At 37.1% G+C, this 26,785-nt stretch overlaps 1 protein-coding gene across 12 annotated transcripts in view; it reads right to left on the reverse strand.

Annotated features, from left to right (window-relative positions):
* Positions 1 to 26,785, reverse strand: part of HDAC8 (histone deacetylase 8) — a 296,351-nt gene that overhangs the window by 130,141 nt on the left and 139,425 nt on the right. For 8 of the 12 annotated variants that reach the window (XM_057495522.1, XM_057495523.1, XM_036890948.2 and 5 more), the window contains exons 8-9: positions 12,586 to 12,758; positions 10,025 to 10,119 (exon numbers count right to left, since the gene is read on the reverse strand). The exons of 2 other annotated variants lie outside the window; for them this stretch is intronic. In XM_057495522.1, the coding sequence (XP_057351505.1) occupies positions 10,025 to 10,119; positions 12,586 to 12,758 (268 nt within the window). 2 more of the 12 variants (XM_036890955.2, XM_036890954.2) reach the window with 2 other exon arrangements.

The raw sequence follows: 26,785 nt of genomic DNA on the forward strand, positions 1-26,785 counted from the left end.
GTTGGCTTTCTTAAAAGATTTTATTTTTTTGGAAGATATTTTTAAAAATGGACATTCTAGAGATGAAAAATGTGATATCTTGAAGGAAAATTTCACTGGATGGGATTAATAGCAGTTATATATTGCAGAAGAAAAGATCAATGTACTTGAAGGCAATGCAATAGAAAATAGCCAAAATGAATCAGAGAGAGAAATAAAAGACTGAAAAAAACTCAAAAGGGTCTCAGTGAACTGGTCTAACATAGGCTTAACTAGAATCCCAGAAGCAGAGGAGAGTAAAGACAGAAAAGAAGTAATGGCTGAAATATTTCCAAATTTGATTAAATCTACAAACTCTTAGATCCTAGAAGCTCAATGAGAAAAACCACACCAGGGCAAACTATACTCAAGCTGCTGAAAACTAGTAACAAAGAGAAAAGTTAAGAAGCAGCCAGAGGGAAAAAGGCACATATTATACTCACAAACAAAGATTAGAGCAATCACAGACTTCTCTTGAGGAAATATGCAAGTAAGAAGACAATGGAATGGTATCTTTAAAGTTCTGCAGGAAAAATGTTACCAACCTAAATCTCTGCACCCAGTGAAAATATCTTTCAAAAATTAAGACAAAATAAAGATTTCTCAAACAAGAGCTGGGAGAATTTTTTTTTTTTTGCTAGTAGACGTACACTATAAGAAAAATTACCTGAAGTTCTTTAGGCAGAATATAACTTTTACCAGATGGAAACCTGGAACTACACAAAAGATTGAAAAATGCTGGAAAGGGTAAATATATGGATAAATATGAACGATATTTACTTACGCATCTTTTGATTTCTTTGGATGATAATTTTAGGGCCATGGTGGGGGTAGCAGGTTCAGTGGTGGCTGCATGGGTGCTGACTGCAAATGAGTACCACTGAAGGCCATGGAGGAATAAGGCAAGCTGTCAGACTAGTGGCAGAGTAAGCAGAGCAACACAATCCCCCCAAAAGGTGGCACAGCCCACCTGGGGGCATAGCAGGTGTGGTCTAGAGCTGCTCATAGCTGGTGCATTCTAGCCTGAGCATCACATCCTTTGGCTGGTATAAGTTGTTGTCTAATCTACCTACACCCCCTGCTGGGGCACTTGGAGCCGGTGCACCTACTATATATTTGAGACCTCTTGCCTGGTTGGGCTCTGGGTCTTCTCTCTCATCTCTTTGTTTAAGCTTAGCAGTTCTCTCCTCTGAAGTACTGGTACCATGATCAGTGCTTGGACTCCCTAGCCACAAGAGGGTCAGGGAAAAGGTATCCTTAGTTATGCCTGCTATAATCTCTGTAACTTTATTATTGTTTAGTAAATCATTATTTAAAATCCCAGAATTTTACTCCCATCTAGATAAGAGCATTAGTGTTGGCTTAATAAAGGGAGATTAGAAGATTTGCTTACTCAAACCAGAGCTGCAACATCTATGTTTGAAGAAGCTTAAAAAGATGAAACTGAAGTATCAGTGAGGGCTCTGACTCATGAAAGGAAGACATTTACTTCAATGACATTGGGTTTATAGCATTTGTAAAAGTAAAATATTTGACTACACTAGCACAAAGGAAGGAAAAGGGAAAAATGCACAAACAGTGTCATAAGGGTGCTGCATTATACAAGTAAGTAATGAAAATGTGATATAAATTATCTTTATACATGTCATTAATTTACCTTATTTTGTCTTATGCACAAACCTTTTCATATAGTTTCAAAATAATGCACTATGTAATTTTTGGCATCATTTTCAGATCGTTCATTCACAGTTAAAGGGAAGGAAATTGAGTATTTTAAGTGTAGACATGATGGGCTTTCTAAAAACCAAAAATTTTTTTATTAGAGCTTTTCAAACTAGAAATAAAAAGGTCACTGAAGAATCTTATGCATAAGCTATTGAACTTCATGGGCTAGAGAAATGCACATAATAGCTTAGAGACCAATAAAGCCTTGGACAGCTAACATTGCTCAATACCTACTGGATAAAAAGTTGGTAAAATAACTCATAGCACTGCCTCTTTTCAATGGCACAGTCACTTGTTTATTTAAATATTTAGCTCCAAACATGAAAACTTAGTTATTATCTCATTTTCCGAATTGTATTTTCACCTAACAGACAGATAAGTCTACAAAGGTGGCTGGACTTGCTGTTTTGCTTATAGTCTTATGGTATCAGTATTAACTAATCTTTGAAGAATTTTTTATGTAAATGGATGCAAAGAAACACAAGTGGTGCTAAAATATTGAAAGTGCTAAATAACTTGTTTGAATCTCACAGTTTATCCTGAAGTCACTTTATTTATATTTGCGTGGAGGTGCACAAGCAATGGTGGGTAAAACTGCTGGCACCATGGTATAAATTAAGGCAGTAACACCAAAGCATACTAGCAGTTACTGTATTCTTTACTGCCATGTACTCACAGTAAGAAAATAAATCCAATTTCAGTTAAGCATGTCCTTGGTGAGGCACTAAGTAATTAAATCTTGATCCTGGATTTAATATTCTATATGACCAAACCGGGGGTGTGCAGAAGGTGCTTGTTTCATAAACTATACTGTGGTGGTTGTTCTGAGGAAAAGCACATCTGTGATTGAGTTGCAACTCTAACAGCCACTTTTCATGGAACACCATTTTTGATTGGAAGAACAACTGATGGAAAACCTATGATTAAATATTTGGGTGTTGGCAGATATATTCTCAAAACTGAAGTGAGACTATCACTTTAAGATAAACAACTGACAAATATTTGTTGCCCATGATAACATTTTATGTTTTGAAAATTACAATTTTGAAAAGCTTGGTTCTGTCACTATAAGCTTAACAGTTTCCTAAAACTTTAGCTTTGTTCCAATGAGATCAGTGGTGGTATCAATCAATGTGACTTTTTTGATACTGCATAAAATGTTTAATCATTTATAATATTTGCATAACTTAGTGAACCAATATTTTCCAAACAGCCAATATGTATAAGATGACTCAAATATCCATTCAAAGTACAAGATGACCAATGAATTTTAATGTAACAGTAATAAAAAGTTCACTGATACGATTTCAGATTCCACACAGAATTAACCCTTAAGAGACTTCCATTTGTACAGTTTTTGTGTAGTATCAAAGAAGAATATCCATAATTATATATAAAGGTTCTTAACACATTCCTCCCTTTTCTAACTACATACCTATGAGAAACTGGATTTTCTTCATATACTTTAACAAAAACAACATTACAACACTCAGGTATGAAAAATAAGCCATTATCTATTAAGCCAGACATTATATAGCAAAGTACAAAAATGTATATCATTGTCATTCTCAGGAAATTTCTTTTTGTTTTGGAAAATACAGTTATTTTTTTATCCAACATATTATTGATACTAACATGTACTGTATTTGTTATTCTTATTTTAAATGAATTAATAAATATTTTAAAATTAAAAATATATAAATGTTTAAAGCAAGATGATAACAGTGTATCATGGGGTTTATAGCATTTGCAAAAGTAAAATATTTGACTACGCTAGCACAAAGGAAGGAAAAGGGGAAAATGCATGAACAGTGTCATAAGGGTGCTGCATTAAACATGAAGTAGGGTAATACTATTTGGAGGTAGACTATGATAAATGAAAAATACATACTGTAAACCCCAGAGCAACCACAGAAAATCAAAACAAAGAGTTAGAGCTAGTAAGACAATAAAGGAGATAAATGGAATCCTAAAATTATATTCTTTTAATTACAAGAAGGCAGGAAATAGAAAGGAACAAAGAACAGATGGGACACATAGAAAACAAATAGGAAGATGGACTTAAACTTAAACATATAAGTAATTTATTTAAACATAAGTGGTCCAAGTATCCGAACTATCAGACTGGATAAAAAATCATGACCAAACAATATTCTACCTACAAGAAACCCAATTCAAATATGAAGACAAAAGTAGGTTAAAAGAACAGAAAAAATAAACCACAGAAAAAATAATTGTAAGGAAGCAGGTATGACAGTATTAAAATCAGACAAAGTAGATTTCAGAACAAGGAATATTACCAGAGATAAAGAGGAATATTTCATAATAATAAAGGAGTCAATTCATCAAGAAGATATAACAACCCCAAATGTGTATGTGTCTAACAAAAAAGCTTCGAAAATACATGAACCCAAACCAGCATAACTGAAGGGGAAAATTGCCAAGTTTAAAATCATGGTTGGAGATTTCAACTCTCTCAGTAATTGACAGAACAAGCAGACAGAAAATCAATAGGTATATAAAAGACATAAGCAATACTCTGAACCAACCTGACCTAATTGATAATGATAGAAGATGCTATCCAATAAGAACAAATAACACACTCTTTGCAAATTGCACATGAAGTAATCACTAAGAAGATCATATGCTGGGCCATAAAACAAAATTCAATAAATAGAAAAGGACTGAAATCATGCCAAGTGTGTTCTCTGAGCACAAAAAATTAAATTAAAATTAAAATTAGTATCAGTAGAAAAAAATCTGGGAAGTTCTCAAATATTTCAAAATTAATTTTTAAAAACCCACACTTCTAAATAACCCATCAAACAAGAAAATTAGAAAATGTTTTGAACCAAATGAAAATGAAAACAATATACCAAAATGTGTGGGATGCAGCTAAGTAGCATTTAGATGGAAATTCATAGCATAAAATGCATATATTAGAAAAGAAGAAAGGTTTAAAATCAAGGAACAAGTTTCTATCATAAGAAACTAGAAAAAGAACTAAAAATCAATATAAAGTAAGTAAAGGGAAGGAAATAACAAAGATATGAGCAGAAATAATGATATAAAAAGAGAAAAATAAAGACAGGCAAATTAAAGCTGTTTCTTCCAAAAAAAGTTCCATAAAACTGATAAACCACAAGCTAAAATGATCAAAGAGAAAAAAGGAAAGAATTTAGCAGTATTAGCAATGAAAGCAGGGAAATCACTACAGCTCCTACAGACATTAATGCAGTAATAAGGGGATATTATGAGTGAGTAGGCAAATTCCTTGAAGACAAAATATCAACATGGAAGCAAGAAGAAACAGAAAATACAAATAGCCATATAAGTAACAAAGAAATAGAATTTACAATTAAAAACCTTCCTACAAAGAAAACTCAAAGCTCAAATGTTTTCACTGGTGAATTCTATCAAATATTTAAGTAAGGCATAATATCACTTTTACATAACATCCTTCAGAAAACAGAGGAGGCAAGGATACTTCCCAAGTTATTTTATAAGATCAGTATTGCCCTAATATGAAAACCAGACAAAGACATTACGAGAAATGAAAACAATAGGTCAATATCCCTTATCGACATAGACACAAAAATCCTTGACAAAACTTCAGCAAACTGAATCCAGCAGTATACAGAAGGGATAATATGACATGACCAAGTAGGGTTTATCCAAGGAGTGCAAGGTTAGTTTAACATAAAAAAGCAACAATTAATACAATTTACTCTATTAACAGAATAACAGAACAACATCAGATCATTTCAATAGATGAAGAAAAAGCATTTGTGAAAACTCAACACCCATTTGTAAGAAAAATTCTCAGTAAATTAGGAATAAAAGGAAACTTGCTCAACCTAATAAAGGACATTTATGAAAAACCTACAGCTAACATCACACTTCATACTGAAAGATTTAAGTGCTTTCCCCCTCTGATTGGGAACAAGACAAGGATGTTCACTCTCACCACTTCTATTCAACATTGCATTGGAGGTCCCAACGAGTGTAATAAGGCAAGAAAAAGAAATAAAAGGCATGAAGATTGTAAAGGAATAAGTAAAACTCTCTTTATTCATAGATCACGTTTGTATACATGGAACATGCTAAGGAATCTACAAAAAAGCTACTAGAGCTAATGAATATTGCAATGTTACATTATTTAAAATCAATATGAAAAATAAATTGTACTTCTACATTCTAGCAACAAACAATTGGAAATTGAAATTTAAAAATATCATTTATAATAACATCAAAATCATGAAAATACTTAGGGACAAATTTAACAAAATTGTGCAAGAACTGTCCACTGAAAAGTGTAAATTAAAAATTGAAATTAAAGACAAGTAAATGGAAAGATAGAGCAAATTCATGGATTGAAAGAGTAACTAATGTTAAGATGTTATTTCTCCCCAAATCAATCTACAGATTTAGTGCAAAGATTTGTTTTACATGAGTAACGTATACTTGTATATAAATTGACTTAATTCTTTTCAGTGGCTACATAAATTCCCTCATATGAATGAGATATAGTTTATCCAACCAGTCCATCAAAAGTGGTCTGGTTAAGTAAATGTATTTTGTTCACTTAACTTTGTTAATAAACCTACCTGATGACTCACGTACGTACATATACTTGATATATCTGTATATATGAATACATGATATAATTTAACTGTCTTACTATAGCCTAGATCATAGGATCTGAAGAGTATTCCTGGGTTACAGCACATTCTTATATATAACACCCATCAGCCTTATTACATGGAGTAGGTATCTGCTAAATTTGTCACATACTGGTTGTTTTTATGGGACCCCATGTCACCTTTAGGCTTGCCCTATCGTAGCAATACCAGGGTCAGTCACATGGACAGGCTCCATTCCTCTCAGCTTTCTAATGCTTTAAGGCATTAGAGTTTTTGTATCTACTGAGGACTGTGATTGAAATAGTACCACTAATCACTTCTAATATTTGTGCTGGGCTTGCCTTCCCAACTCCTTTTCCTTCACTGGCAATGTAGTGTTTTCCCATAGATATATCTAGTTCCTACAGCTGGGATGCTTGGTACTTCCTACAAAGAATGGGTAGTTGCTGCTGGGGTTAAATTGTTTATGGCAAAAGGCTAGATTATACTTCTAATTCTTCCATCTTAAAAGTAGGTGTTTCCCAGTGTGAATGTTGAGACACTTATTATTCAAACACTCATTTATTCAGGTGTGCCTTCGATGAACAAACACCAACTAGGTGGGTGGTTAACACTCTTCTAAGCACTGAGGGGGAAGGCAGACAACCAAAACAGTTGACCAAAATGAACGATACAGACTATAAGTGCTATAGAACTGTACTGAGACATTTTGACAGGGTTGCCTGTCTCAAGTCTCTCTCTTTTGCAATCCACTGTGCTTTCCCAAGTGAGCTTTCTAAACATCAAAGCTCATTTGTTTTCAAGGAAAAAAATTTCTGAACTCTTTAGTGCAACATTCAGGGCTCTTCGTAATCTGGCTTCAATTTCTATTCAAGCCCTAACCCTTCCCACACTCTTTCATAAACCCTATATTCTACCACGATATCAAACTTTATTGGTCCCATGAAGCACCAATGTCCTTTCCAATCTCTGTTCCCCCTGCCTAGAATCCTGTCCCTCTTCTTCACTTGGCACACTCCCAGTCAACCTCTAAGATTCAGTTCAAAGTCTTGGTGAAACATTTCCTCAGTGCTTCTCATCTGTCCTGGATTTGTGCACATTATTCTGTCACCTTTATTAGATGATGAGATTTTTGAGGGCACTAGATTTATGTTAATCATTGTACCACTGAATCTAGGTCTAAATAAGGCCTAGCAAGTAGTATAAGTATTTGTTAAATGAATGAAGGAACAAGTGAATGTGAAGGAAGAACTCAGAGGGCTTTGGTATGTTTAGGTAAGGGACTTTTAAAGCCATAGGGCTTGAAGCTGGTTGTAGAAAGACAGTAGAGAGATGGGAGAGGGCATCTGTAGGAGGAAGATTATTATCCTAGGAGACAGAAGAACAAAGGCCCAAGACTGAGAGTGGAAACAGTGAGGGGGGTCACCCAGACTGCAGCTGACTGCTGTACTGTCGTGACTTTTTCACCGTCTGGATTTCTCAATTACATTTTCAGCTCCCGAGGGCAGGATGTTTTGTATACTCCTATGTATGCCTTCTGGATTTGATGCACATCTCCATAGCTATTGTTCATACTGTCCTGTGGTTCTTATTCTGCTCTGTAATATAATTATTTGTATATCTACATAGCTCCCCAGCACTTACACCACCCTCTGTCCCAAGCTGCCTGAGGTAGGGGATGAAGTCTTAACATCTTTGCATCTTCCAAGACACCTAGATTTGTGCCTGGCACACAATGGGTGTTCAGTAGATATTTTTTGATGTACTATTTGTTGATCTGATTACAGAGGACAACAAAGATATTTGTGTGCAATGGTGTACTGTGGCATAAAAGTTATATATGCCTTCACACTGCATAGCCTATTTTTGGCAATTTTCATTAAAATGTTATCTTATTGTACCTGGAAGTCTGTCATTTCAATTTTCTTATTTGTTCCTTCTTGGATGACTCACATTTCTTACACCAGAAGGATATGACAGAAGAGATTTGAAAAGGGTTTGGACAAATTTATGAATGACAAAGTCATAAATGTCTGGGTAAGAGAAGTTATTAGCATGCAAAGGGGAACGAGAAAACTTGCATTTCACGAGTGCCTATTATGTGCCAAGAACTCTGTGTTAGGCACTTGACATATTTAAGCCTCATTTAATCTGGCAGAAGATGCCAGTATAAAGACAGGACATGTCTATCTATAAGCCCAAGCCCACATTCATTCAGGCACATAGCTTCTCCAGGTACCAGAGACAGTACTCATCTTTATTAAAATTTTATCAACCTTTTAAGACAGATGAATCTACAGATTTGCATTATTTCCTAGGAACAGAACATTTATTTTCAATTGAGGCTTCTACAGCTTAAAACTTTTTTTAACATTACCTGATCAGCTTTTAAAATCTCAGTGCTTTAAATTATAATGCAATCTGAGATATTCTCACAGCAATAATAGCAATTACATTTGTTCATGTAATTTGCTTGCTTACCTTTATATTTCATAATGATTCCAAATACTGAATAAAGGTAAATCAAATCAAGAAAAGAGACTTCTATTAACCCTGACACCAGCAAATTGTTTCAAATTATAATGTGCCTTCTATTTGTATTCTAGACACATTGAGTGGTTTTCCTGAGATACATAATATACCTCATCTGTGGTTAGAAGAAAACTGGAACGAAATTAGTTTTAAGTTGTTTCTAATTAAAAAAAAATAGTAACTTTAACAAGCATAATGGTCCCAAGTATACAGCTTCTGCATCTAGCAGGCATCAAAATATTATAACCAAAGTACCATCTTTACTCCTTGGGAAATGGCTTGAGAAGGTGGGGTTGTAGGTACTGGTTCATTATAATAAGTCACACAGTATAAGGCCTGCAGCTATACATCCTGATCTATTACAACGTGCTTCCTGCCAAGTGTAGGTAGGGGAGGGTGGGAAGAAAAGGGGTACATCTTCAGAAAAGGGATTATCAGCACACTCACAGGTCTCAGATAGCTTTCTAGTAACCTGTTTTGGGAAAACTAGGACAGACACCTTTGCTATGGAAAACACATAACCATCTCATATGACTAAAGAAAACGGCAAGGGTTCAAACAATGTGTTTCATGGTTTGGATGGTTCTGTCCCAACCTCTGTGTGCCACTAATCACTGGAAAAACATCAGATCTGTCTTTGTGGTGATTACGGGTTTTGTAAACTTTATATTAGTCAAAAAAATTTGAGAGACCAGGACTACCGTCAACTAACATAGGTGTGACATGTCACCTATGGGACTTTTTAAAGATAGAAGAGAACCCAGCTTATACATTTAAAAAATTGTCCCTTGTATTTTGAGACTAGGGACTGAAAATATGCACATAATCCAAAGAGTTCTTTGTGTGAATAGGTGACCCCTTCCCACAGTCTCTGTAATTAATTGAGAAATTAAAGTTGGTTGGCCTTCGAGATCTCCTGTAAAAAAAGGCAGAAGGTCTTGGATATTTTGGAACAAGAGTCCACTATTCTGCCAAGACAGTGTGTTATTGTTATTGGCGTGTCTCTCAACAAAATGATATTGAGTGGTGAGGATGTGATTTTGATTAGGTGGAATGACTCAGCTCTTCCCCTTAAAGAAGAAAGGACTTGTCAGAGCCTTACTTACCTCATGATCTGGGATCTCAGAGGATAGTGTTTTCCCTAGGATGACCCCGGTCAAGTATGTCCAGCATCGAGCTGTGTTGGCAAGGTTATAGCCTCCTGTCTCCATCAAGAATTGTGAAGTTAGGAAAGAATAGTCACAAAACAGCAGGAGAGGGAAGGGGGGTAAGGAAGGAGAGAAAAATGTTTTAATAAAAGGGTGAAAAAGACAACTGCAACTTGCAGAATTTCACCTAAATATCCCTTTATGATATCTTGGATCACCTATTAGGCAGACATTAGTGGACCAGTCAGATCATGCAGTGTGGAACTGGGAAGTCCAAGGCCTACAAAGATTAAAGAGGCCCTCATCTCTGAACAAATATGCACCTGAGGATTCCAAGCTCCTCAGTTCCATCAAGAGTCATCGCCAAGATTGAGATTCCTGGAACTCAGATTTCTTGAGGTGACCTAGCTAATGTGAAGATTTCTGTGATGAATTTTGCAACAATTCTACAAAATAACCATTGAATGTGATTTATATGTTAAAGCTATTGGCTGATAGATCCCTAGAAACATCCAGGAAAGAGAAAAGGAAAATGCAGACAGAAATAGACTTCCTTCTTTTACTATCAGCATTCCTTTTCTCCACAAAACACAGGCCTTGTGGCAGAGGTCAAAGAGAATGAAACACGGAAGGGACTCTTGATTTGACACTCTGACCCAACTCATCAGGTCCTGTCACAGTCACCCAGCAGCCATATTATGCTGGCTAATAATCAGCATGTTTCTGTGCTGAATAGATGTGTTCTGCCATGTAAGTGTTAGAACATTGGCCTTTAGCTAAATTCCAAGGGTGTAAGGATAAAATGGAATATTTCCCAACCTCAGTGCAACCTGAGGGAAATAGAATCTGGTCTATTTTAGGTAGGGTGACCATAAAATGTATCATCCAAAATGGTATACTTTTAAGAGTAAAATGGGACACTATTACTAATTACAGTGAAATAACATGTACAAATTGGGACATACAGTCACCCTTTTCTTAAGCCTTTCTACTCCTTGGAAGGCCAGGGATGTTGAAGCTTCTGGAATGTGTCTTTTAGGGCTCAGTTGGGCCCACTAAAGCATGGGGACATGGTCATCTCAAAAATAATTGTCCATTTTTTTATGGGGTTGAGAATTTAAGTGAACTAGTACAGGTATTACTTTAAATACCCCTGATGTGGAAAATCTGCATTTATAACATTGATTTACTGGACATGATTATTTGGTTTCAAAAATAATCACTATAGGTTATAAGTAGTAAGCTCTCTCTGGTGCACATACAATATGATTTGATTTGCAAAAATTCCATCTATGCGCAGGCATTTTCAGGAATATACCTATTGCATGAGAAGAATTATACTTACACATTCAAAAGCCAAAACTGGACTGAGAAAGCAAAGCAGCTTTGAGTATGCTAAGTAAAGGCTGCAGCCTCAAACAAAAGTTGAATTTGCACAAACGTATGCTGTGGAAAGGGCTCTTTCTTCCTCCTAGCTGTTCCTGTATCATAATCATCATCCTTAGTGCCATCAAGAAAGTAATATATCACTCAGTATTTATCAACTTTATCTTTTCCCTGAGTTAAAACATTTATTGCCAGATTTTCATAAAAGGTTATTTCTTGTAAGCACCCTTAATTTTGATTCCTCTAGGATTTGAGGCTGCCAAGGGACCGGTCTGGTGCATTTGTGTTGAATGCTCACTCATTTTCACAAGGCCTCCCACGATCTTACATTGGGTTGACAAAACAACAGGTAACAACTATTAGCTGTTCTATAAACTATACATTTTAAGCTCAATCTGTTTGACCATGTTATTTTAACACATCAGTCCATCCAGTAAAATAAAGATTGTGCCAGTGAGAGAGACAGAAGATTCTGAGCAAGGCATCTTTTAAAGGTATTTTGAGGTTATGAAAGGTCCCTTTCATAAATATGTAAATGCTTCTACTGAATAGACCCAGCTTTCCACTGGTTAAGTCATACAAAACATCAGTACACATTGAAGGCAAGAATGCCCTAGAGACTCATTAGAGCTCTCCATGTTGCCTTATTGTAACAAATCCAGCTTTTTAAGTGGGGAAGGCAAAGTTCTTGAATTCACATTAGATATTTAAGTAATTCGTGTATTCACTACTTACATATAAGTAGGGTTAAAATTTTAATGGTGTTTTCTAAAGATGATTATTAGAACTGAGAATCAAAGACTACACTAAGAGAAGATAGAGTAAAGTCCACTGGGGTTAACATCCTCAATTCTTAATGAGATCTATGTCTCCTTTAAGCAAAGGACCTTTGCTTCAGAAATTAAAACTTAAGATTTCAGAGTGCCAAGGAGTCAATGCACATGCCAACCTGAGGAGGAAAAGTTTGTCAGAATACTTCCTCACGATGAACTGTGAAGGTAGCAGAGTTCATTGACTCAGGCTTCTGGACCACAGGCAGACTGGAATTATCCAATCTAAGAAGGCCAAGTGTCAATGGACAAAATGTGGAGGAAGGTCAACAAATTCTCCTGATGACCTCCTTTTGTACTCACCTCCTCCCAAAATGAGCGTTGCCAATTGCCACTGAAGGATGTACTTAAGACACTTGCCAAGTCCCACTGGAGTCATGTTAAAGGAGCACATGGGATCCCCAGCTATTGTATCAGCTCCCAGCTGTAAGACCACTGCTTTGGGGCTAAAGGCTATGTATACCTCCTTTAGTACACTGTAGAAAAGAGAAAGGATACAAACTATCAGGAAAAGATAGGTCATTTTGGTCTAGGGGTGGTGGTGTTGGTGGGGCCAGTTGGAAGAACAGTCGAATCAGGAAATAGTGAAGGGAAAAAAAATCAACTTGTCAAACTTGTCAAACTTTTCACCTAAAAAGGGCAAGTCCGACTATGTAAAATTTACCTTAATAAACCTGACTTACAAAAAAATCCATTCCCTCCACCCTCATCAAGGACTAAATTTGCCCTTCTGTTTTAGAACTCAGAATTCTTTAAATATTCATATTAATTTAACCTCAACAACCATAGGACATACTGTACAAATTTGCCCCATTTTATAATCTGGGAAAATAAAACATATACATTAAATAGTTATTAAGGGTTATTTCTGATAATTTAGGATTGTCAACATAATTGGAATTTATCATCTAGTTATCAGTGGGGCCTGGTGAGAAGAATTACATGCTATGAAAGCATAAATGTCATCAGCTTACATTTTACTACGCTAAAGGACTTTTGGGTTATGAAATGAAGCCCTCCCTCCCTCCCCAATTCATATGTAACCAGAGTACTACAGGGAAGGGAACCATAACAACTAATCCAAAATTATAAATATGAAAGCACCCAAAAGAACAAATTGCAGTGGGTAACAAGGAGTGTAATCTTGGGTAGAATCATTCACTGTTATCAAATCAACCCAACAGCTTTATTCAAAAGTTAGAAGCCTTATGATGAAAAGGAAATTGTCAGTGTGACAGATGTCCTCAGTCAGGCTTCCAGTATCATCATTAGTTCAACACTGACAATGTCCAGAATGCATTCCTAGGAGTTATGAGGCCCTGCTCTCAAGGGGCTTACAATCTAGTTCCCAGACAAAACATATACCAGTCCTCGAGGGCCTGAGTAACTCTTACAGAGACATATAAACAAGTGCAAATTAACATACTTCACAGTTGAGAAAGTGCAGAGTCAAAAAGTGATAAAAAATGGAGGGGTTAATGACCCCTTCACAATCAACATGTCAAATTATACTAGTGTAGCCAAACCAAAAGATTACCAGATCCTTCTGCAACCACAGAAAGAATTCAGGGATATAAAATGCCATTCTCCCAAATTCACATGTAACCAGAGTGTTGAAACTACTGAAAAGTGCTCAGCTACAGAAGCATTCTTTGACTCAAAAGACTGTTTTGTTTTGATTTCTCATATATACAGAAAAATATAGATTGTGGAGATTTTAAGAATACTGTAAAATTTATGACATATGATCCTTAATACAGCAATACTTGAGTCTACTGTCTCTTTCCTGTGCTTATCTCTTGGTGCAGAGGGAAGATAAGCCACCTGAATAGTTAGCCAACATTTATTAAGCATCTACACGCATAGAGCACCCTATCAGCTGCTGCCAGGAGACAAAGAGGAAGGCATGATCTCTATTCTAAAAAGGTTTACAGCTTAATGAAGAGGAAAGCTAGACTAATGTTTTCTCATTCATTCTTTCCCTCACTTCACACACATTTACTGTGTGTCCAGCATGCAACTAACTGTACCAGCTGCTACAGGAATGAAGATGAATATGGCAAAGCTCTTATCTTCATGTAGCTCAGAACAGAAGGGAAAACTCAGACTATGTCAATTAGTAATTAAAATGCACAGATACGACTTCTTCAGAGGAGCCAAGATGGCAGCGTGAGTAGGGCAGTGGAAATCTCCTCCCCAAAACCATATATATTTTTGAATACAACAAATACAACTATTCCTAAAAGAGAAACCAGAGGATACAGTACAACAGCCAGGCTACATCTACATATGCGAGTACTCAGCACCTCACAAAGGGGGTAAGATAAAAGCCGTGGCCCATCGGGACCTGAGTGCACCCCCCACCCCAGCTCCCTGGTGGGAGGAAAGGAGTCACAGCAGGGAGTGAGTGGAAGCACAGGACTGCTAAATAACCAGCCCTAGACATCCACACCGGGAGGGCAAACACACTTTGTACAGTGGGCTGGATATTAGGGAAATGGAAAAGTAAAATCTGCAAGTGGATCCCCGCAGCCGGCTCCTCTGGGACAAATGAAAAGGGAGTGCTCTTTGAAAGTCTTAAAGGGAAAGGGGCTTCACAGCAGGAAGGAATCATCCTGAACACTTGGCCCAGTAGGCCAGGAATTCTGAGGAGCTTTGGGTGCCCCAGGCCTCTGGGAGGCAGTGCAGCTCTGAAGACCCTTGCAGCAATAAACAGCCTGCCATTCATTCCCCCTCCAGTATGGCCCTGCTACAGAGGTCAAGCAGCCTGGAAGTGGCCGTGCCCACAGCAGCTGCCCAGAGTCTCTTCCCAGCACACAGCCACCTGGGTCAGACCAGGGGCCACTGCTGGCATGCATCTGCCTGGTGAAGGCAGAGGAAGCCAGAGCAGGGCACGAAGGGGTGCTGTTCTCTCAGGAGAGAACACCCAGTGCACCTGCCACTCCCCACAGGGCAATGGGCTACCCTGAGGGCTGCTCCCAGTGTGTGGGTAACCAACAAAGGCAGTGGAGAGGGGCAGGGCAACCAGTAAGCAGGAAGGTACTTTGTTCTCCCAGCTGATATGCATGCCAACTGCCTACGACTACCTCTATCACCATGAAAAGGCAGAAGAAATTGGTCCAGTCAACAATCACCAAGACAATTCCTTAGAGAGGACCAGGGGAGATAGATATAACCAACCTTCCTGAAAAATAATTCAAAATAAAGGTCATAACCATGCTGATGGACCTGCAGAGAAATATGCAGGAGCTAAAGGATCAAGTTAGGAGAGAGAATACAGAAATAAAATGATCTCTGGAAGGACTTAAGAGCAGACTGGATGAGGTGTAAGTGACCGTTAATGGAATAGAAGTCAGAGAAGAGGAATACAGAGAAGCTGAGGTAGAGAGAGATAAAAGGATCTCCAGGAATGAAAGAATATTAAGAGAACTGTGTGACCAATCCAAATGGAACAATATTCACATAATAGGGGTACCAGAAGAAGAAGAAGAGAAAAAGGGATAGAAAGTGTCTTTGAAGAAATAGTTGCTGAAAACTTCCCTAAACTGGGGGAGGAAATAGTCTCTCAGATTATGGAAGCTCACAGATCTCCCAAAACAAGGGACCCAAGGAGGACAACACCAAGACATATAATAATTAGAATGGCAAAGATCAAAGACAAGGACAGAGTATTAAAGACAGCCAGAGAGAGAAAAGTCACCTACAAAGGAAACCTATCAGGCTATAATCAGACATCTCAGCAGAAACCTTACAGGCGAGATGAAAATGGCATGATACATTTAATGCAATGAAACAGAAGGGCCTTGAACCAAGAATAATGTATCTAGCATGATTATCATTTAAATATGAAGGAGAGATTAAACAATTCCCAGAAAAGCAAAAGTTGAGGGAATTTGTGTCCCACAAACAACCTCTACAGGATATTTTAAATGGACCGCTCTAAATGGAAGCACTCCTAAGGCTAAATAGATGTCACCAGAGAAAATAAAACCAAAGCAAAGAAAGCAGACCAACCAAATACTAACTAAAGGCAAAAAAATAATATCAACTATTCACAAAAGCAGTCAAAGGAAACACAAAAGAGTACAGAATAAAACACCTAATATATAAAGAATGGAGGAGGAGGAATAAGAAGGGAGAAAAATAAAGAATCATCAGACTGTGTTTATAATAGCTTAATAAGTGAGTTAAGTTAGACAGTTATATAGTAAAGAAGCTAACCCTGAACCTTTGGTAACCACGAATCTAAAGCCTGCAATGGCAATAAGTACATATCTTTCAATAATCACCCTAATGTAAATGGGCTGAATGCACCAATCAAAGGACACACAGTAATAGAATGGATAAAAAAGCAAGACCCATCTATATGCTGCTCACAAGAAACTCACCTCAAACCCAAAGACATGCACAGACTAAAAGTCAAGGGATGGAAAAACATATTTCAGGCAAACAACAGAGAGAAGAAAGCAGGGGTTGCAGTACTAATATCAGACAAAATAGACTTCAAAACAAAGAAAGTGACAAGAGGTAAAGAAGGACACTACATAATGATAAAGGGCTCAGTCCAACAAGAGGATATAACCATTCTAAATATATATGCACCCAACACAGGAGCACCAGCATATGTGAAACAAATACTAACAGAACTAAAGGGGGAAATAGACTGCAATGCATTCATTTTAGGAGACTTCAACACGCCACTCACCCCAAAGGATAGATCCACTGGGCAGAAAATAAGTAAGGACACAGAAGCACTGAACAACACAGTAGAGCAGATGGACCTAATAGACATCTATAGAACTCTACATCCAAAAGCAACAGGATATACATTCTTCTCAAGTGCACATAGAACATTCTCCAGAATAGACCACATACTAGCCCACAAAAAGAGCCTCAGGAAAATGCAAAATATTGAAATTCTACCAACCAACATCTCAGACCAAAAAGGTAAAAAAGTAGAAATAAATTCTACAAAGAAAACAAAAAGGCTCACAAACACATGGAGGCTTAAAAACATGCTCCTAAATAATCAATGGATCAACAAACAAATTAAAATAGAGATCAAGGAATATATGGAAAAAAATGACAATGACAACACAATGCACCAACTACTGTGGGACGCAGCAAAAGCAGTCTTAAGAAGAAAGTATATAGCGATCCAGGCACACTTGAAGAAGGAAGAACAATTCCAAATGAATAGTCTAACATCACAATTATCGAAACTGGAAAAAGAAGAACAAATGAGGCCTAAGGTCAGCATAAGGAAGGACATAATAAGGATCAGAGAAGAAATAAATAAAATTGAGAAGAATAAAACAATAGCAAAAATCAATGAAACCAAGAGCTGGTTCTTCGAGAAAATAAACAAAATAGATAAGCCTCTAGCCAAACTTATTAAGAGAAAAAGAGAATCAACACAAATCAACAGAATCAGAAATGAGAACAGAAAAATCACGACAGACTCCACAGAAATACAAAGAAATATTAAAGACTACTATGAAAACTTATACACCCACAAGCTGGAAAACCTAGAAGAAATGGACAACTTCCTAGAAAAATACAACCTTCCAAGACTGACCAAGGAAGAAACACAAAAGTTAAACAAACCAATTACGAGCAAAGAAATTGAAATGGTAATCAAAAATCTACCCAAGAACATAGCACCCGGGCCAGACGGACTTACTTCGGAATTTTATCAGACACACAGAGAAGACATAATACCCATTCTCCTTAAAGTTTTACATAAAATAGAAGAGGAGGGAATACTCCCAAACTCATTCTATGAAGCCAACATCACCCTAATACCAAAACCAGGCAAAGACCCCACCAAAAAAGAAAATTACAGACCAATATCCCTGATGAATGTAGATGAAAAAATACTTAATAAAATATTAGCAAACCGAATTCAAAAGTATATCAAAAAGATCATACAGCATGACCAAGTGGGAATCATCCCAGGGACACAAAGATCGCACAACATTAGAAAATCCATCAACATCATCCACCACATCAACAAAAAGAAAGACGAAAACCACATGATCACCTCCATAGATGCTGAAAAAGCATTTGACAAAATTCAACATCCAATCATGATAAAAACTCTCAGCAAAATGGGAATAGAGGGCAAGTAACTCAACATAATAAAGGTCATCTATGATAAACCCACAGCCAACATTATAATGAACAGCGAGAAGCTGAAAGCTTTTCCTCTGAGATTGGGAACTAGACAGGGATGCCCACTCTCCCCACTGCTATTTGACATAGTACTGGAGGTCCTAGCCACGGCAATCAGACAAAACAAAGAAATACAAGGAATCCAGATTGGTAAAGAAGAAGGTAAACTGTCACTATTTGCAGATGACATGATACTGTACATTAAAAAACCCTAAAGACTCCACCCCAAAACTACTAGAACTGATATCGGAATACAGCCAAGTTGCAGGATACAAAATTAACACACAGAAATCGTTAGCTTTCCTATACACTAACAATGAATGAATAGAAAGAGAAATCAGGAAAACAATTCCATTCACAATTGCATAAAAAAGAATAAAATACCTAGGAATAAATCTAACCAAAGAAGTGAATGACCTATACTCTGAAAACTACAAGTCACCCTGAAGAGAAATTAAAGGGGACACTAACAAATGGAAACTCATCCCATGATCGTGGCTAGGAAGAATCAATATCGTCAAAACGGCCATCCTGCCCAAAGCAATATACAGATTTGATGCAATCCCCATGAAACTACCAGCAACATTCTTCAATGAACTGGAACAAATAATTCAAAAATTCATATGGAAACACCAAAGATCCCGAATAGCCAAAGTAATCCTGAGAAAGAAGAATAAAGTAGGGGGGGATCACACTCCCCAACTTCAAGCTCTACTATAAAGCCATAGTAATCAAGACAATTTGGTACTGGCGCAAGAACAGAGCCATAGACCAGTGGAACAGACTAGAGGCTCCAGACATTAACCCAAACATATATGGTCAATTAATATTTCATAAAGGAGCCATGGACATACAATGGCGAAGTGACAGTCTCTTCAACAGATGGTGCTGGCAAAACTGGACAGCTACATGTGTAGGAAAATGAAACTAGACCATTGTCTAACCCCATATACAAAAGTAAATTCAAAATGGATCAAAGATCTGAATGTAAGTCATGAAGCCATTAAACTTGTGGAAAAAAACATAGGCAAAAACTTCTTAGACATTAACATGAGTGACCTCTTCTTGAACATATCTCCCGGGGCAAGGAAAACAACAGCAAAAATGAACAAGTGGGACTATATTAAGCTGAAAAGCTTCTGTACAGCAAAAGACACCATCAATAGAACAAAAGGGAACCCCACATTATGGGAGAATATATTTGTAAATGACAGATCTGATAAAGGCTTGACGTCCAAAATATATAAAGAACTCACACGCCTCAACAAACAAAAATCAAATAATCCAATTAAAAAATGGGCAGAGGAACTGAACAGACAATTCTTCAAAAAAGAAATACAGATGGCCAACAGACACATGAAAAGATGCTCCACATCACTAATTATCAGAGAAATGAAAATTAAAACTACAATGAGGTATCATCTCACACCAGTAAGGATGGCTGCCATCCAAAAGACAAACAACAACAAATGTTGGCGAGGATGTGGAGAAAGGGGAACCCTCCTACACTGCTGGTGGGAATGTAAATTAGTTCAACCATTGTGGAAAGCAGTATGGAGGTCCATCAAAATGCTCAAAACATATTTCCATTTGACCCAGGAATTCCACTCCTAGGAATTTACCCCAAGAACGCAGCAATCAAGTTTGAGAAAGACAGATGCACCCCTGTTTATCGCAGCACTATTTACAATAGCCAAGAATTCGAAGCAACCTAAATGTTCATCTATAGATGAATGGATAAAGAAGATGTGGTACATATACACAATAGAATACTACTCAGCCATAATAGGGCAAATCCTACCATTTGCAGCAACATGGATGGACCTGGAGGGTATTATGCTCATTTAAAAAAGCCAAGCGGAGAAAGAGAAATACCAAATGATTTCACTCATCTGTGGAGTATAAGAACAAAGGAAAAACTGAAGGAACAAAACAGCAGCAGAATCACAGAACCCAAGTATGGACTAACAGGTACCAAAGGGAAAGGGACTGGGGAGGATGGGTGGGTAGGGAGGGATAAGGGGGGGGAAGAAGAATAGGGGTATTAAGATTATCATGCATGGGGGGGTGGGAGAAAGGGGAGGGCTGTACAACACAGAGAAGACAAGTAGTGATTCTACAACATTTTGCTATGCTGATGTACAGTGACTGTAAAGGGGTTTATAGGGGGGACCTGGTATAGGGGAGAGCCTAGTAAACATAATATTCTTCTTGTAAGTGTAGATTAAAGATAACAAAAAAAAAAGAAAATAAAGAAAGTGAAGGGCGATTACTCCCTGATAGGATAAAACTAAATGTAAATCAACGATTAATGCATGCTTTAAATATCCTTAATTTTGATCACTTAAAGGGTGTCAGATGATCGGCTATGGAAGTACACTATTCTGATAATATTCCTTTCTCTTAAAAAAAAAAAAGCAGTTCCTGTGTGGTGAACTCCAATGAGATCTACACAATGGTATAAAGGGCATATCAAAGTGTGGGCAAAGGGTCTGTTTGTGTTTATACAGAGGATCAAAGTCTAATTTGGCTACCCAGAAAATGAACTAAGATACGATATGAAGAAGAACTTCCAATATCAGTACTCTCTGGAAGAGTCACACCAGAAGATGATCATCAAAAAACCTCAACAAAGATCCAGGCGATGCTGCAGTTGTAGCTGCATTCATCCCACCGGTTCCTGGACTTGCCATTGGAATGAAGAAGGAGATATCTAAGCTGGCCTGTGCATACAGTAAAACAACAAATTTCACTGGATCTATACTGTTGGAACTCAACCAAGAATTAGGAGAAGTGCAAGTTGTAGCGCTCCAAAATCTTACAACTACAGACTATCTACTGTTAAAAGAACATATGGGATGTGAACAGTTCCCAGGAATGGGTTGTTTTAATTTGTCTGATTTCTTTCAGACTGTTCAAGTTCAGTTGGACAGTATCCACCATATCATAGATAAGTTTTCACAAATGCGTAAGGTTCCTAACTGGTTTTCTTGGTTTCACAGGAGATGGCTGGTAATTATAGGTCTGCTTTGGTTATGTAACTGTATTCCTATTATGTTAATATGTGTACGCAATTTAATTAGTAGTTTAAAACCTATACATGCTTATGTTACTCTACAAGAAGATATGTCAAAGAAATAATCAATCTTCCCATGTTTTCTTCCATCTGCTACTCCTACAGCTTTTCTTCTTCCTTAATAATTACAACCCTTAAATAGAATTCGTGCTTCAAATCGAATTTACCGAGTATCATAATTCTTCCAAGTGGTAAAGATACCTCAAGACAAATACTGGGCATAAAAGCCACAGGGCATAAATCTGCAGAGAAGTAAAAAGCTAATCTTTTCAAACAATATTGCCTCTCTCTCACTTACCAACTTTACATTTCCCTGTATGGCCCCGGAAGATGACTGGTTAGCCAGAGACGGGTAAGATTCTTCAAGGGAGGAACAACCTAAGACAGGCACAGTCGCAGGGGGGCCATCAGGTGAGAAATTGGGGATCAACAGAGGTGAGGCTTAGAACCTCACCCCCCCTGTTTTGAGAGAAATCTTCTGCATCCGTGGATGTTTTATTGCCCTTGTCTAGCTTGGATTAACACTTAGTCTACAGGCACACACCTGATCATCTACATTTGCTCTCTTACAGCACTAAACTATGTTTTCTACCTTTATCTTTCATCTACCTACCACTTCAGCATTTTATTAAAAAAAAAATAATAATAATAAAGGGAGAAATGTGGGATTTGCATATAAATCAAGTATAAAAATCAAATGAATATTCATATTTGACCTGATTGTTTATAGTTCATAATGACTGATCAAAACCAAAAGTTTCTGTGATGACTGCCCTTGTACTGTTCACCATGTAAGAACTTATTCACTATGTAAGAATTTGTCCACCATGTAAGAACTTGTTCGTTATGCTTCAGAAGATTGGAGACTGATGAGAATTAGGCTGGGGGTGGATTAATGATTGTGCATTGAGCATTGACTCCCCTATACAGAATTTTATTGTTGTTAACAACCATTTGATCAATAAATATCAGAGATGTCCTCTCAAAAAAAAAATCTTTAGATTGTGTTTATAATAGCATAATAAGAGAGATAAAGTTAGATGGCTAGATAGTAAAGAAGCTACCCTTGAACCTTTGGTAAACACGAATCCAAAGCCTGCAATGGCAATAAGTACATATATATCGATTATCACCCTAAGTGTAAGTGGACTGAATGCACCAATCAAAACACACAGGGTAATAGAATAGATAAAAAAGTAAGACCTATCTATATGGTGCTTACAAGAGACTCACCTCAAACCCAAAGACATACACAGACTAAAAGTGAAGGGATGGAAAAAGATATTTCATGTAAACAATAGGGATAAAAAAGCAGGTTATTGCACTACTTGTATCAGACAAAATAGACCTCAAATCAAAGAAAGTAACAGAGATAAAGAATGAATAATGTAATGATAAAGGGGCCAGTTCAACAAGAGGATATAACCATTATAAATATATATGCACCCAACACAGGAGCACCGACATATATGAAACAAATATCAACAGAATTAAAGGAGGAAATAGAATGCGATGCCTTCATTCTAGGAGACTTCAACACACCATACATGCCAAAGGACAGATCCACCAAACAGAAAATAAGTAAGGAAACAGAGGCACTGAACAATACACTGGAACAGATGGACCTAACAGACATTTACAGAACTGTACACCCAAAAGCAGCAGGATATACATTCTTCTCAAGTGCACATGTAACATTTTCCAGAATAGACCACATACTAGGCTACAAAAACAGCCTCAGTAAATTCAAAAAGATTGAAATTCTACCAACCAACTTCTCACATTACAAAGGTATAAAACTAGGAATAAATTGTACAAAGAAAACAAAAAGGCTCACAAACACATGGAGGCTAAACAACATCCTTCTAAATAATCAATGGATCAATGACCAAATTAAAATAGAGATTAAGCAATATATGGAGACAAATGACAACCACAGCAAAAAGCCCGAACTTCTTGGGATGCAGCAAACGCAATCTTAAGAGGAAAGTATATAGCAATCCAGGCATATTTAAAGAAGGAGGAACAATCCCAAATGAATCATCTAAAGTCAAAATTATCTAAATTGGAAAAAGAAGAACAAATGAGGCCTAAAGTCAGCAGAAGGAGAGACATAATAAAGATCAGAGAAGAAATAAATAAAATTGAGAAAAATAAAACAATAGAAAAAATCAATGAACCCAAGAGCTGGTTCTTTGAGAAAATAAACAAAATAGATAAATGCCTAGCCAGACTTATCAAGAGAAAAAGAGAACCTACACAGATACACAGAATCAGAAATGAGAAAGGAAAAATCACGATGGACTCCACAGAAAGACAAAGAATTATTAGAGAATATTATGAAAATCTATATGCTAACAAGATGGTAAACCTAGAAGAAATGGACAACTTCCTAGAAAAATACAACCTACAAAGACTAACCCAAGGAAGAAACAGAAAATCTAAACAGACCAATTACCAGCAATGAAATGGAATTGGTAAACAAAAAGTACCCAAGAACAAAATTCCCAGGTGAAGTGGATTCAATGCTGAATTTTATCAGACATATAGAGAAGACATAATATCCATTCTCCTAAAAGTTTTCCAAAAAATAGAAGAGGATGGAATACTTCCAAACTCATTCTATGAAGCTAGCATCACTTTAATACCAAAACCAGAGAAAGACCACACAAAAAAAGAAATTACAGACCAATATTCCTGACGAACATAGATTCAAAAATACTCAACAACATATTAGCAGCAGAATTCAAAAATGCATCAAGAGGATCATACACTATGATCAAGTGGAATTCATCTCAGGGATGCAAGGATGGTAGAGCATTCGAAAATCCATGAACATCATCCACCACATCAACAAAAAGAAGGACAGAAACCACATGATCATTTCTATAGATGCTGAAAAAGCATTTGACAAATTTCAACATCCATTCAACATCCAGATTGGTAAAGAAGTCAAACTGTCACTGTTTGCAGATGACATGATATTGTAAAAAAAAAAAAACCCTAAAGACTCCACTCCAAAACTACTAGAACTAATATCTGAATTCAGCAAAATTGCAGGATACAAAATTAATACAGAGAAATCTGTGGCATTCCTATACACTGCAGATGAACTAGCAGAAAGAGAAATCAGGAAAACAATTCCATTCACAATTGTATCAAAAAGATTAAAATACCTAGGAATAAACCTAACCAAGGAAGAGAAAGACCTATACCCTGAAAACTACAAGACACTCTTAAGAGAAACTAAAGAGGAAACTAACAAATGGAAACTCATTCCATGATCTTGGCGAGGAGGAATTAATATTGTCAAAATGGCCATCCTGTGAAAGACCTATACCAAGATAACTTCAATACAATTTGAAGATAAATTAAGGAAGATACCAATAAATGGAAACTCATCCCATGCCCATGGATTGGAAGACTTAATATTGTCAAAATGGCCATCCTGCCTAAAGCAATCTATAGATTCAGTGGAATTCCTATCACAATACCAACAGCATTCTTCAACGAACTAGAGAAAATCGTTCTAAAATTCATATGGGACCAAAAAATACCTTGAATAGCCAAAGCAGTTCTGAGAAGGAAGAATAAAGCTGGGGTCATTATGGCCCCTGACTTCAAGCTCTACTACAAAGCCACAGTAATCAAGACAATTTGGTACTGGCACAAGAACATACCCATAGACTAGTGCAGCAGACTAGAGGGCCCTGATATAAACCCAACCATAAATGGTCAATTAATATACAATAAAGGAGCCATGGATATACAATGGGGAAATGACAGCCTCTTCAACAGGTGGTGTTGGCAAAACTGGACAGCTATGTGCAAGAGAATGAAACTGCATCATTGTTTAACCCCATACACAAAAGTAAATTCGAAATGGATTAAAGACTTGAATGTAAGCCATGAAACCATAAAACTTTTAGCAGACAACATAGGCAAACATCTCCTGAATATAAGCATGAGCAACTTCTTCCTGAATGCATCTCCTCAAGCAAGAGAAGCAAAAGCAAAAATGAAGTCATGGGACTACATCAAACTAAAAAGTTTCTGTACAGAAAGGACATCATCAACAGAACAAAAAGGCATCCTACAGTATGGGAGAAAATATTTGTAAATGACATCCGACAAGGGGTTAACATCCAAAATATATAAAGAACTTACATGCCTCAACACCCAAAAAGCAAATAACCCGATTAACAGATGGGCAGAGGATATGAAGAGACAGTTCTCCAATGAAGAAATTCAGATGGACAACAGGTGCATGAAAAGATGCTCCACATCACTAATCATCAGGGAAATGCAAATTAAAACCACAATAAGATATCACCTCACACCAATAAGGATGGCCAGCATCGAAAAGACTAAGAACAAGTGCTGGTGAAGATAGGGAGAAAGTGGAACCCTCCTACACTGCTGGTGGGAATGTAAGCTACTTTAACCATTATGGAAAGCAATATGGAGGTTCCTCAAATAACTAAAAATAGAAATACCATTTGCCCCTGGAATCCCACTCCTTGGAATTTACCCAAAGAATACAACTTCTCAGACTCAAAAAGACATATGCACCCCTATGTTTATTGCAGCACTTTTTACAGTTGCCAAGACATGGAAGAAACCTGAGTGTCTGTCAGGAGATGAATGGATAAAGAAGAGGTGGTACATATACACAATGGAATACTATTCAGCCATAAGAAAGAAACAAATCCTACCATTTGCAACAACATAGATGGAGCTGGAGGACATTAATCTCAGTGAAATAAGCCAGGTGGAGAAAGGCAAATGCCAAATGATTTCCCTCATTTGTGAAGTATAAAAATGAAGGAAAACTGAAGGAGCAAGATAGCAGCAGACTCAGAGGCTCCAAGAAGGAACTAGTGGTTACCAAAGGGGAGGGGTGTGGGAGGGTGGCTGGGGAGGGAGGGAGAAGGGGGTTGAGGGGTATTATGTTTAGTACACATGGTGTGGGGTATCACGGGGAGAACACTGTAGCACAGAGAAGGCACATAGTGGACCTGTGGCATCTTATGACACTGATGGACAGTGACTGCATTGGGGTATGGGTGGGGACTTGATAACATGGGTAAATGTACTAACCACATTATTTTTTCATGTGAAACCTTCATAAGAGTGTATATCAATCACACTTTAATAAAAAAAAGATGAAAAAAAATGGCCATCCTGCCTAATGCAATCTACCGATTCAATGGAATCTCTATCAAAATACAGACAGTATTCTTCAACAAACAG

The sequence above is a fragment of the Manis pentadactyla genome, chromosome X (genome assembly GCF_030020395.1).
Source record: "Manis pentadactyla isolate mManPen7 chromosome X, mManPen7.hap1, whole genome shotgun sequence".
Classification (NCBI taxonomy): domain Eukaryota; kingdom Metazoa; phylum Chordata; class Mammalia; order Pholidota; family Manidae; genus Manis; species Manis pentadactyla.